The sequence below is a fragment of the Colobus angolensis genome, unplaced genomic scaffold (assembly GCF_000951035.1).
Source record: "Colobus angolensis palliatus isolate OR3802 unplaced genomic scaffold, Cang.pa_1.0 Scaffold13, whole genome shotgun sequence".
NCBI lineage: Eukaryota > Metazoa > Chordata > Mammalia > Primates > Cercopithecidae > Colobus > Colobus angolensis.
Window position 1 is genome coordinate 10,653,447 of NW_012114252.1, and position 13,258 is coordinate 10,666,704.

General features: G+C 38.5%; 1 protein-coding gene across 3 annotated transcripts in view; it reads left to right on the forward strand.

Moving 5' to 3' along the window:
• The window catches only part of PCCA (propionyl CoA carboxylase, alpha polypeptide), a 478,059-nt gene that overhangs the window by 28,877 nt on the left and 435,924 nt on the right, over positions 1 to 13,258 (forward strand). For all 3 annotated transcript variants that reach the window (XM_011933842.1, XM_011933840.1, XM_011933841.1), the window contains 2 exons: positions 441 to 488; positions 598 to 666. In XM_011933842.1, coding sequence (XP_011789232.1) covers positions 441 to 488; positions 598 to 666 — 117 coding nt within the window. The remainder of the gene's footprint in view (positions 1 to 440; positions 489 to 597; positions 667 to 13,258) is intronic.

The window sequence follows — 13,258 nt, forward strand, 5'->3', positions numbered from 1 at the left end:
AGCGTGTTAGCCAGGATGGTCTCGATCTCCTGACCTCATGATCCACCTGTCTCGGCCTCCCAAAGTGCTGGGATTACAGGCTTGAGCCATCGCGCCCGGCCGATCAAATTCTTTTAGTGTCTGAAATATCATTTGAAGATCTTCTTTTGGCTAGAGAATTGATAAATACCCCCATTGTGAATATATTCACCTACTATGCTTTAACAAGGTAATTATAGAACCCAATCATATCAGGTGAATTTTGTAGTTTCCTGGTTGTAAATGATTATACTATTTAATAACCTATTTTAATATTACCCTAAGTATTTATAGTACATTTAATATTACTCTAAGTAATATAGTATTTAATGTTACTTCTTTAATGTTGGAAAAAGTTGGTGTTTTTTGGTCCCAAAGTAAGAGTCACAATTTCTAATGAATGTGTTTTTTTCTCTCTTTAGACTTTTGATAAAATTCTTATTGCTAATAGAGGAGAAATTGCATGTCGGGTGAGTAGAATTTTCATCTTATTTTCCATTTTACTCTATGAAATTATTTATTATGAAACCCCTTTAAGTGTGAATCACTATTAATAGACATGAATATATTTTAAAATAGGTTATTAAAACTTGCAAGAAGATGGGCATTAAGACAGTTGCCATCCACAGTGATGTTGATGCTAGTTCTGTAAGTATATTTTTGCTTTGTTTAAATCAGGACTTAATTTTGGTTCAAGCAGAAAAAGTGAGAAATACAGGCTTTTTTTTCTTGGCCTGCAAAAGATATATTCAAATTTAAAAACTGTTTACTTGTTCACTGTTGTGTTAAGCAAAATGACATTATCACAGTATCTTCTATATGTGCCTTAAGTATTTTCTTTTCATGGCTTTAAAAACTTAGACTGAAAAATTGCGAGGCTGATTGCTGGTCACCAGGTAGATTTAAGCAAAGCATGACGAAGTCTGAGTCAAAGATTAATGAAATGTTTACACAGTGCTCCCTTATGAGAGCACTTTCACCCAGCGTAATTTCAGTATCACTAAGGGAATGCTACAATTGTTTCACCTTTCCTAAATGCTTCAACGTGTTCAGCTAAAAGTTTGACAAAAATGAAAGTCAGGTTAATGCTAATTGGATAGGAACAAAAGAAGGTTTAGCATAAAGCAGATATACTTTTATTTGGTACGTTTAACACAGCAGGCCTTTATTTATTTATTTTTTTGAGACAGAGTCTTGATCTGTCGTCCAGGCTGGAGTACAGTGGCGTGATCTCACTTCACTACAACCTCTGCCTCCTGGGTTCAAGTGATTCTTCCGCCTCAGCCTCCTGAGTAGCTGGGACTACAGGCACCTGCTGTCATGCCTGGCTAATTTTTGTATTTTTGGAGAGACGGGGTTTTACCATGTTGGCCAGGCTGGTGTTGAACTCCTGACCTTAGGTGATCCGCCTGCCCGGCCTCCCAAAGTGCTAGGATTACAGGCTTGAGCCACCACACCTGGCCCACAGCAGGGACTTTTTTAGTAGTAGTGTTATGAATGAGTAGAAAAAAATACCCTGGGGAAAGAATGTAAATTATTAGGTCTTTATGGCATGAAATATAAGTAGTACTAATACTTTATGGCATGAAATATAAGTAGTACTAATACTAATGCAAGCATTGTTTCTCATTGTCTCACACTACTTTTGATAATGGGACCCTTTGGTAGGGTCCATCACTTAATGACAGGGATATGTTCTGAGAAATGCATCGTTAAGTGAGTTCAGTATTATGTGACCATCACAGAATGTACTTATGCAAACCTTGATAATATAGCCTAGTACACACCTATATGGTATAGCCTATTCCTCCTGTGCTACAAACCTGTACAGCATGTGACTGTACTAAATACTGTAGGCAATTGTAACACAATGGTGTTTGTGTATATAAGCGTATCTAAACACAGAAAAGATACAGTAAAAATGTAGTATAAAAGATTAAAGATGGTACACTTGGATAGGGCACTTACTGTGGATGGAGCTGGTAGGACTGGAAGCTGGTCTGGGTGAGTCAGGGAGTGAGCGAAGGCCTAGACTTGATCACTTAGGCTACACTACATTTATAGAAAAATAGTTTTCTTTCTTCAGTAGTAAATTAACCTTAGCATACCATAACTTTTTTTTTTTTTTTTTTTTTGAGACGGAGTCTTGCTCAGTCGCCCAGGCTGGAGTACAGTGGCCGGATCTCAGCTCACTGCAAGCTCCGCCTCCCGGGTTTATGCCATTCTCCTGCCTCAGCCTCCCGAGTAGCTGGGACTATAGGCGCCCGCCACCTCGCCCGGCTAGTGTTTTGTATTTTTTAGTAGAGACGGGGTTTCACCATGTTAGCCAGGATGGTCTCGATCTCCTGACCTCGTGATCCGCCCGTCTCGGCCTCCCAAAGTGCTGGGATTACAGGCTTGAGCCACCGCGCCCGGCCAGCATACCGTAACTTTTTTACATTGTAAACTTTTAAATTTTGTCTTTGCTCTTTGACTCTTTCTTTTTTTTTTTGAGACAGAGTCTTGCTCTGTCAGCCAGGCTAGAGTGCAGTGGCGCAATCTTGGCTCACTGCAACCTCCGTCTCCCTGGTTCAAGCAATTCTCCTGCCTCATCGTCTCGAGTAGCTGGGATTACAGGCATGTGCCACCAGGCTCGGCTAATTTTTGTATTTTTAGTAGAGATGGGGTTTCACCATGTTGGCCAGGCTGGTCTTGAACTCCTGACCTCAGGTAATCCGCCCGCCTCACCCTCCCAAAGTGCTGGGATTACAGGCGTGAGCCACCACGCCTGGGTTTACTCTTTGACTCTTTCTTAATAAAACAGCATAAAATGCAAACATTTACAACTGTACAAAAATGTTTTCTTTATATCCTTGTTTTATAAGCTTTTTTCTGTTTTTAAAGTTTTTTATTTTTCATTTATTTTTTACTTTTTGAACTTTTTTGGTAAAAACAAAGATTCAAATGCATACATTAGCCTAGACCTGCACAGGATCAGGCTCATCAAGACATCAGTAGGCACGAGATCACATTAAGTTAGAAAGCTTCTACACAGCCAAGGAAGCAACAAAATGAAGAGACAATCCACAGAATGGGAGAAAATATTTGCAAACTACCCATCTGATGAGGGATTAGTAACCAGAATGTATAAGGAGCTCAAACAACTCTATAGGAAAAAATTCTAATAATTTGATTAAAAAATGAGCAAAAAGGCCAGGTGCGGTGGTTCACGCCTGTAATCCCAGCACTTTGGGAGACTGAGCGGGCAGATCACTTGAGGTCAGGAGTTCGAGACTTAGAATAAATAAATGCATGTTTAACCAGCCTGACCAACATGGTGAAACCCTGTCTCTACTAAAAATACAAAAATTAGCCGGGTGTGGTGGCACACATCTGTAGTCCCAGCTACTTGGAGGCCAGGGCAGGAAGCTTGAACCTGGGAGGTGGAGGTTGCTATGAGCCAAGATCGTGCCACTGCACTCTAGCCTGGGCAACCAGGCGAGACTATGTCCAAAGGAAAAGAAAAAGGGGGCAAAAGATCTGAATAGGCATTTTTCTTTTTCTTTTTTCTTTTTTTTTTTTTTGAGATGGAGTCTCTCTCTGTCGCCCAGGCTGGAGTGCAGTGGCCGGATCTCAGCTCACTGCAAGTTCCGCCTCCCGGGTTCACGCCATTCTCCTGCCTCAGCCTCCCGAGTAGCTGGGACTACAGGCGCCCGCCACCTCGCCTGGCTAGTTTTTTTGTATTTTTTTAGTAGAGACGGGGTTTCAGCATGTTAGCCAGGATGGTCTCGATCTCCTGACCTCGTGATCCGCCCGTCTCGGCCTCCCAAAGTGCTGGGATTACAGGCTTGAGCCACCGCGCCCGGCCTTGAATAGGCATTTTTCAAAAGAAGACATACAAATCACAAATAGATAGATGTAAATGTGCTCGACAGTATTCATTACGGAAATGCAAATCAGAAGTACAATGAGATATCTCACCCCAGTTAAAATGGCTTTTATCCAAAAGACAGAACGAGTACTGTCGAGGATGTAGAGAAAGAACCCTCACACACTGTTGGTGGGAATGTAAGTTACTACAGCCACTGTAAAGAACAGTATGGAGGTTCCTCAATAAACTAAAACTATCATATGATCCAGCTGCTAGATGTACATCCACTGCTAGGGATACACCTAGCACCTGGGAAATCAGTATATGGAGGAGATATCTGCACTCCCATGTTTATTGTAGCATTTTTCACAATAGCCAAGATTTGGAGGGAACTTAAGTGTCCATCAATAGATGAATGGATAAAGAAAATGTGATACATATGTACAGTACCATTCAGCCATAAAAAAGAATGAGATCTTGTCATTTGCAATAGCAGGGATGGAACTGGTGGAGGACATTATGTTAAGTGAAATAAGCCAGGCACAGAAATGCAAGTTTTGCATGTACTCACTCATTTGTGGGAGCTAGAAATGAAAACAATTGGACTCATAGACATACAGAGTAGAAGGATGGTTACCAGAGGCTAGGCAGGGTGTATGGAGCGGAGGGGTGGGGATGATTAATGGGTACAAGAATATAGTTAGATAGAATAAATAAAATCTTGTATTTGATGGCACAACAGGGGACTACAGTCTGCAGTAATTTGTGGTACATTTTAGAATAATTTAGGGAATAGAATTGGGATGCTTGTAACACAAATAAATGAATGATTGAGATGATGGCTACCCCATTTATCCAGATGTGATTATTATACATTGTATGCTTGTATCAAAATATTTCATTACTTCATAAATATATACACTTCCTATATACCCACAAAAATAACAAAAGACATCACTAGGCAAATAGGAATTTTTCAGCTCCATTATTGGAGCTGAAATGTACATGCAGTACATTGGTGACCAAAATGTCATATGGCGTACGACTGTATTCTGATCTACAGGTAGACGTTTCAGACTTTCACTTTTACAAAAGTGGTTTCAAAAGAATTGTTCTTATGTTTTTCTCATTCGTACCTTCCCTGAGCACATGTGGTAGTTTTATGTTTTAGAGACTTTTCACCACTTCTGGCTGAAAGTAGAATATACCAGAGATTATGATACATAATTTATAATAAAATTTACCAGACCCCATAATGGAAGCAATTGCACACTCAGTCAAAACTTTCTCTTATTATGACCTAATTTAAGTCTGTTTCTAGAAAGACACTGTAAGTAAAAGCAGGATAATGATGGTTGGAATGTCAAAAGTTTCATTTAAACCTCAACAGTAGGGTCAAATCTGCTATGTGGTTTCTGTTTCAGTCTCAAGGATGTGAACTGAGACTGAAAAGGTGAATTCCTGTAACAGCATGTTTTGCTTTCTCAGCACATGATCACAGAGGTTACTATTATAGCTAATCAGCTTTTTAGTATCAGTAACATGAACAAGCCATGCTATTCAGATGTATTTGCATGTTTGTTTACAAGAGGTGAGCATTTTAAATGTAACTTGGAGTAAAAAACCTTATAGACTTTGCATGTTAATTTCATATGTGGAAATGTAAATACTATTCCAGTAGGAAAATACTGCAACAATTGATTGTGAAAGCTATTCATTGTCTATTATAAACAACGAATTTTCATGGTAATTGTGCAAGGAAAAGGATGAATGGATACTACACATACTAACTGATAAGTCACACAAGGAAGGAAAGCCAGCTAACTTGCAAACAAATAATGTTTGATGGAAAAATGTTGGCTTTTAGAGATGATTATGCAGTTTACCTCTGTTGGTCCCTTCCCGCCCATATGTTCTTCAAAATTCTTCAGGATTCTTGATCCTTTGCTCTTCCATGTGAATTTTAGGATGAGCTGGTCAAATTACTCCCCTTCCCCAATTTTTAGCTACCATGAACAAGATTTTTATAAGTATAACTTTTGCATGTCTTTTTGTGAACATAATTTTGATTTTTTTGGGGTAAATATCTAGGAGTGGAGTAGCTGGGTCTTGGGGTAGATAAGGAGTTGGCAACTTTTTTTGTTTGAAAATAAATATATTTTTGTCTGGATAGCAATGTATTTAAGATTTTGTAGGCCCCTGTGGTCTCTGTTACATATGCTTCTTTTTGTTTTGTTTTGTTTTGTTTTAACAACACTTTAAAAATGTGAAAACTATTGTTAGCTTGAGAGCTGTCCAAAAACAGCCCTTGGGTCAGATTTGGCCTGTGGGTAGACAGTATTTTGCTGATGCCTAGAATAAATACATGCGTGTTTAAATTTATAAGAAGCTGCTAAACAGTTCTCTGTCATGGTTGTATCACATTTTACTCCCTCCAGAGATGTATGGGGTCAGGGTGCTTTTGTGTCCTTGCCAGCACTTGGTGTTTTCAGTCCATTTGATTTTGTGTTTTATTTTTAAGTGGTTGTGAAGCAGTATGTCATTGTGCTTTTAATTTTAGATTTTCCTGATGGATACTGATGTTGAGTACTTTTTTGTGTTATTGGTCATTCATTTACATTTTCTTCTGAAGCATTTGTTCAAACACAATGAAAAAAATTTAGAAAAGTAGTACCAGTATACTGGTATCAGTTTACCGTTATATACCAGTATAAGGGTATCTGTATACCCTTCACCTAGATTCACCAATTGTTAACATTTTGGCTGTTTGCTTTATATCTGTATCCATATGTACATTGTGTGTGTGCATTTTTTTTTTTTTTTGGCTAAACAATTTGAAAATAAATTACAGGACATGGTTGAAGCTGGAAACCATCATTCTCAGCACACTGTCACAGGGACAGAAAACCAAACACCTCATGTTCTCACTCATAGGTGGGAACTGAACAATGAGTACACTTGGACACAGGGTGGGGAACATCATACCCCAGGGCCTGTCATGGGGGAGGGGGGCAGGGGGAGGGATAGCATTAGGAGAAATACCTAATGTAAGTGATGGGTTGATGGGTGCAGCAAACCAACATGACACATGTATACCTATGTAACAAACCTGCATGTTGTGCAAATGTACCCTAGAACTTATAGTTTAAAAAAAATCCCCTGGACAGGAAAAAAAAAAAAAAAAAAAAAAGAAAATAAGTTACAGACATTGTGGCATTTTATCCCTAAATACTATTCATCTCGCAGTAATACGTATGGTTTTCTACATGTCTATAATACCTTATGAAACCTAAGAAAATAACTCATTATTCTGTAATAGCATGTAATATGCATACCACATTCAGGTTTCTCCAGTTGACCCCAGTTGTCCTTTTTAATATTTTTCTTTGATCCACAGTTCAGTCAAGGCTCATGAGTTACATTTGGTTATTATACCTCTTTAGTCTCTTAATCTAAAATGGTGCCCCATCCTCCCTCCTTTTTTTGTTTGATTTTTATTATGTTGGCTTTTAGACATTCTGGCTTTGTATGATTATTTTCTCAAGAATAGATTCAAATTAAATATTTGACAAGACTACTTCATAAGTGCCTTTTTTCTTTTTTTTTCTTTTTGTTTTTGAGACAGGGTCTGTCTCAGTTGTCCAGGCTGGAGTGCAGTGGTGACATTATAGCTCACTCCAGCCTGACTTCCTGGGTACAAGCAATCCCCCCACCTTAGTTTCCCAAGTAGTTGTGACTACAGGTGCATGCCACCACGCCTGGCTAAGTTTTGTATTTTTTGTAAAGATCGGGTTTCATCATCTTGCCCAGGCTGGTCTTGAACTCCTGGGCTCAAGAGGTCCTCCTGCCTTGGCCTCTAAACTGCTGGGATTACAGGCGTGAGCCTCCATACCCCAGCCAGTAATGTTATATTTTTTTAATAGTAATATCGTAACAAGAGGTTCTTAATGTTGAATTGTTCTGTTGTTATGCTAAGTATGATCATTTGGTTTTACCAGGTCTTCTCATTATAATGGTGCATTTTCTTTTTTTTTATTAAATACTTTTTGGGGTGAGTTTTTGAATCCATGTGAATATTTTGTCCCTCGACCACCTCTCTAACGTTTTTGCATAGATAATGAAAATTGCCTGAGCCTGATTACTTTGGTTGCATTTGTCTTTTTTGCTGTCTGTTGAGTAAGCTGTTGATTTTCTGCTCCTTTATGAATCTGCCTGTTTTTATGTATTATCTTTTTTCTTATGTATTGAGGCCTTCAGTATATTTATTTTTAGCATACTTAATTTAAAGAAATATCACATTGTATTATTTCAAGTTTGTGGGTGTTTATTTCTATTCCTGACTCTTCCTCATGACGTACTGTTTCCTCACATGTTTAAATTTCGGAATGTGATTTTATGTTGGTGCTTTTATTGTTGAATTTCAAGATGGTTTGGGTTATGGATTTGGCCAGGTAGGGTAGGTGTTATATTTGTTTCCATCACACCATCAGGTATCACTTATCTGGGACTAATTTTTATATTAATATTTTGGCATAAAGATTGTCAAAGTTTGAAGATAATGAGAAGAACAAAATGAGATTGCACACACGCATACACACCTGTTGAATAGGCTCATGGTTTCTAATTTCTAGAGACATTTTCCTTTACTTTGAACCACAGAGATACGAACATACAGTTTATCCTCTCTATTTAGTCGGTTGATTTCTCCCCCACAACCTTTCACTGAGAATGTAATCTTTGAGCCTCCTGACTTTAGACAGAAGGGTTTCCTTCAAACCTCCAACACACATGGGATCTGTTTCCTTTCTCTAATTGTTAAAACACAATCTTCTAGATTATTGAGATTCCCACCTTCACTCTCCAAGACTGACTCTTGTGGATGCAGACTGATTTTCATTTTTATATTATTTATTTATTTATTTGAGCCGGAGGTTTGCTCTTGTCCAGGCTGGAATGCAATGGCGTGATCTCAGCTCACTGCAACCTCCACCTCCTGGGTTCAAGCGATTCTCCTGCCTCAGCCTCCCGAATAGCTGGGCTTGCAGGCATGCATCACCAAACCTAGCTAATTTTGAATTTTCAGTAGAGACAGGGTTTCACCATGTTGGCCAGGCTGGTCTCCAACTCCTGACCTCAGGTGATCCACCCGCCTCAGCCTTCCAAAGTGCTGAGATTACAGGTTTGAGCCACCGTGCCCAGCCAGATTTTTAGATTACTTTTTTTTTTTTTGAGACAGAGCCTTGCCCTGTTGCCCAGGCTGGAGTGCAGTGGTGTGAGCATAGCAAACTACAGCCATGAACTCCTGGGCTCAAGTGATAGTCCTGCTTCAGCCTCCTGAGTAGCTGGGACTACATACATGCTGTTGCGCCCTGCTTCCTTTTTCTTTGTTTTTCATCCCTTGTAGTTTTTTTGTGAGCCAAGCCCTTCATTTGAAGGATGTTTGTTATATTTAATCTAGGTCTTTAGATGTTTTAAGGAGGATTTGCAGGTTATTTAGTTGAGGATTTGCAGGTTATTTAGTTGGCTTATTGTTAGTTTGTCTTAAAACAATATGACATCCTATTCTCTGTTGAGGAAATTCTCTCAATTTCTTTGAGAAATAAAGACTGATCTAGAGTAGTCTTAAAGTCAGGCTTTCCCTAGGAAAACAGTTCATTTATAACGATGAGATTAATGTGCCTGAATCCAGGGGATGAGGCCACAGGGAAGCAGTATAAAATACTCCAATGGGAATTGGTCAGGGAAGGAAAAAGCAAAATGGGAGTTAAGCTTCTTGTTAAGTCATGAGTTGTCTTTTATGTTTCATTTTCCAGGCCCTAGAAAAGCATGCTTATTATTCTCTGGGAAGATTTGTGGAGAATGGTTTATGAAGAGAAGACAATTCTAGTGCAAGAATGTAACCAGCTGGGATTTTGATTGATATTGCATTGTGTCTGTAGATCATTTTGGAGTGTATAGCTATCTCAACATTTTTTAAGTCTTCCTATCCGTGAACATGTGATATTCTTCCATATTTAGGTCACCTGGATTTCTTTCAGCAAAGTTTTGTAGTTTTGTACTACTATAAGTGTAATTAGTTTTTTAATTTCAATTTTTAAAATTAGTTGCAAGGCTATAGAAATACAATTGATTTTCATATAATGATTTTGATTCCTGTAAACTTGCTGAACTCTTTTATTAGTTCCAATAGTTTTTTAGTGGATTTCTTAGGATTTTTTTTTTTTTTCAGACAGACTCTCTGTCACCCAGGCTGCAGTGTCCTGGCATGATCTTGGCCCACTGCAACCTCCACCTCCTGGGGTCAAGTGATTCTCCTGCCTCAGCCTCCCGAGTAGCTGGGGTTATAGGCATGCACCACCACACCCAGCTATTTTTAGAGATGGGGTTTCACCATATAGGCCAGGCTGGTCTCGAACTCCTGACCTCAAGTGATCCTCCCACCTTGGCCTCCCAAAGTGCTGGGATTACAGGTGTGAGCCACCGTGCCTGGGCCTTAGGATTCTTTTTTTTCCTTTTTTTTTTGAGACCAAGTCTCGTTCTATTGCCCAGGCTGGAGTGCTATGGTGCTATCTTGGCTCACTGTAACCTCCGCCTCCCAGGTTCAAGTAATTCTCCTGCCTTAGCCTCCTGAATAGCTGGGACTAGAGGCACCTGCCACCACACCTGGCTAATTTTTTGTATTTTTAGTAGAGATGGAGTTTCACCACATTGACCAGGCTGGGCTCGAACTCCTGACCTTGTGATCTGCCCACCTCGGCCTCCCAAAGTGCTAGGATTACAGGTGTGAACCACTGCGCCTGGCCGGGATTCTTTATATAAGATCACGTCATGTGAATAGAGATAGTTTTACTTGTTTCCATCTGGATGCTTTTTATTTTGTATTCTTGCCTAATTTCTGTGGCTTTAACTTCCAGAACAATGTTGAAGAGGTGAGAGGTGGCATCCTTGTCTTGTTCTTCATCTTAGGGGGAAAGCATTCAGCATTTCACCCTTAAATTTGATTTAGGCTCTGGTATTTTCGTAAACTTTCATTATCAGGTTTAAGAAGTTAATTGCTCTTGCTAGTTTACTGAAGAATTTTTATCATGAACAGGTGTTGCATTTTTTCAAATGCTTTTTCTGTGTTTGCTGAGATGATCATGTGGTTTTTGTCCTTTAGATATGGTGTATTGTTACGTTAATTGAGTTTTTTGGATGTTAAGCCAACCTTGCATTCCTGTGATTAATCCCACTTGGTCATGCTGTGTAATTCTTTGTATATATTGCTGGATTCAGTTTGTTAGCATTTTATTAATTTTGTGTTCATATTTATAAGAGATATTGTCTGTAGTTTTCTTATGATGTCTTTGCTTGGTTTTGTTGTTAGTGTGATTTTTGGAAGAACTGGTATTAACTTTAACTTTTCTTTAAATGTTTGGTGGAAATCACCAGTGAAGCCATTTGAATCTGGACTTCTCTTTGGTTAGTTTTTGATTATTAGATCCACCTTTTTACTTATAGCTTTTTTCAGATTTTCTATTTCTTTAGTCAGTGTCTGTAGTTTGTGTCTTTCTATGAATGTGTCCATTTCATCAAAGTTTCTAGCTTATTGGTATAGTATTTTCTTATTTTTATTTTGAGCCTTCCCTTTTTTCTTGGTCACTGTCCTAGTCTGTTCAGGCTTGTTACAGGTTGTCATAGTGTGGGTGGCTTATAAACAACAGGAATTTATTTTTCATAGTTCTGGAGGCTGGTAAGTCAAGATCAAGGCACTGTTAGGTGTTGTCCCTGGTGAGGGCTCCCTTCTTAGTTCTTTGATGGAGCCTTCTTGCTGTGTCCTCATGTGGTGGAAGGGGCAAAGGAAGGATCTCATTCATGAGGTCTCTACCACTAGTGTTCTAAAATAGCATTCTAGAAGTACAAGGTGATACAGTTAGTCAAGAGCTATAAATTGGTGGATAGCAAAGGCAAAAATAAGAAGATTGTATTGAGTTTCTAGTTATACAATGAACTGAATAACTCCTTTTTTTTTCTTTTCTTTCTTTTTTTTTTTTTGAGACAATTTCTTGCTTTGTTGCCCAGGCTGGAGTGCGATGGTGCCATCTCTGCTCATTGCAACCTCCGCCTCCCAGGTTCAGGCAATTTTCGTGCCTCAGCCTCCCAAGTAGCTAGGATCACAGGTGCCCGCCACCACGCCTGGCTAATTTTTGTATTTTAGTAGAGATGGGGTTTCTCTATATTGGCCAGGCTGGTCTCAAACTACTGACCTCAGGTACTGCACCCTCCTCAGCTTCCCAAAGTGCTGGGATTACAGGCGTGAGCCACTGCACCCAGCCCTGAATAACTCTTTAGAAACAGAAAAAATCTTTGGTGGCTGGTTAAACAGTAAATATAAATAAATCGATAAACTTCATATATATCAATAAGGTAGAAAATACAGCAAGAAATGTAACCTTGTAGAAGCAGTGGAAATGATAAAACACTGTATGATGTGAATTTAAAATGAAACTTTTAGGACTTAAGTGAGGACTTCTTGTTTTTGTATAGGGAAACCAATTTTTAAAAATGCTCTTTAGTTCTAAATTAATCTGTACATTTTCTATTAAATCCTAATATAACAACATAATTGGGGGTGATTGACAAAGAGTAAATATGCAAGAATAGCCTAGATAATTCTGAAGAAAATTGACGGGGAGTAGCCTAACATATTAAAATACATTTTAATACATTATAAGTCAGCAAGAAGAAATAGGTCTGTGGAATAAATTTGTTAGATTTTAGGCAGTGGGATGATGTGGGAGGATTTTTGAGTTGTTAAAGAGGGTCTTATGAATATTATGTGGATTTAGAAGACGAGGTAATTCTAGGATTGCTTGCCTCTAATTTACTGTGATTTTTAGGTATCTCAGAGAAGATAAGAACTCTAAGGAATGAGAAATGTTTAATGGCTTTAGTGACTAGGAGTTTCTAAATGGGCACATGGGCTGATTTCATTAGTTTGGTGAATAGTGGGAACAGAATTTGGGAATTCTCCAAATGAACGTTAGATGACATTATGTTTTAAGTATAAAGACTAGTGTGTCTTTCCACAAAAATAGTAAAATATATTGTTACATCTATATCAAACTGTAAACCGTAAAATTAGTTTTGATTTTTTTTAAAAAATGAGATCTCGTCAGGTTAAATGAAAAGAGTTGAGAATCTTCATTCCCAAAGAGGAAAATGATTCTGTACATCAACAGAATCATTCAACCTTTGACTGTATTTTCTATCCACGTTCCTAAATTGAACCTATCTATACATATTTTGTTGTTTTGTCTGTGTACAGTCATGTTGGTTTTAAATGAGAAATATCTGATTTTACCACGTTGAAACAAGAACCTGAAATCAAGGAAGTACTCACTGTGACTC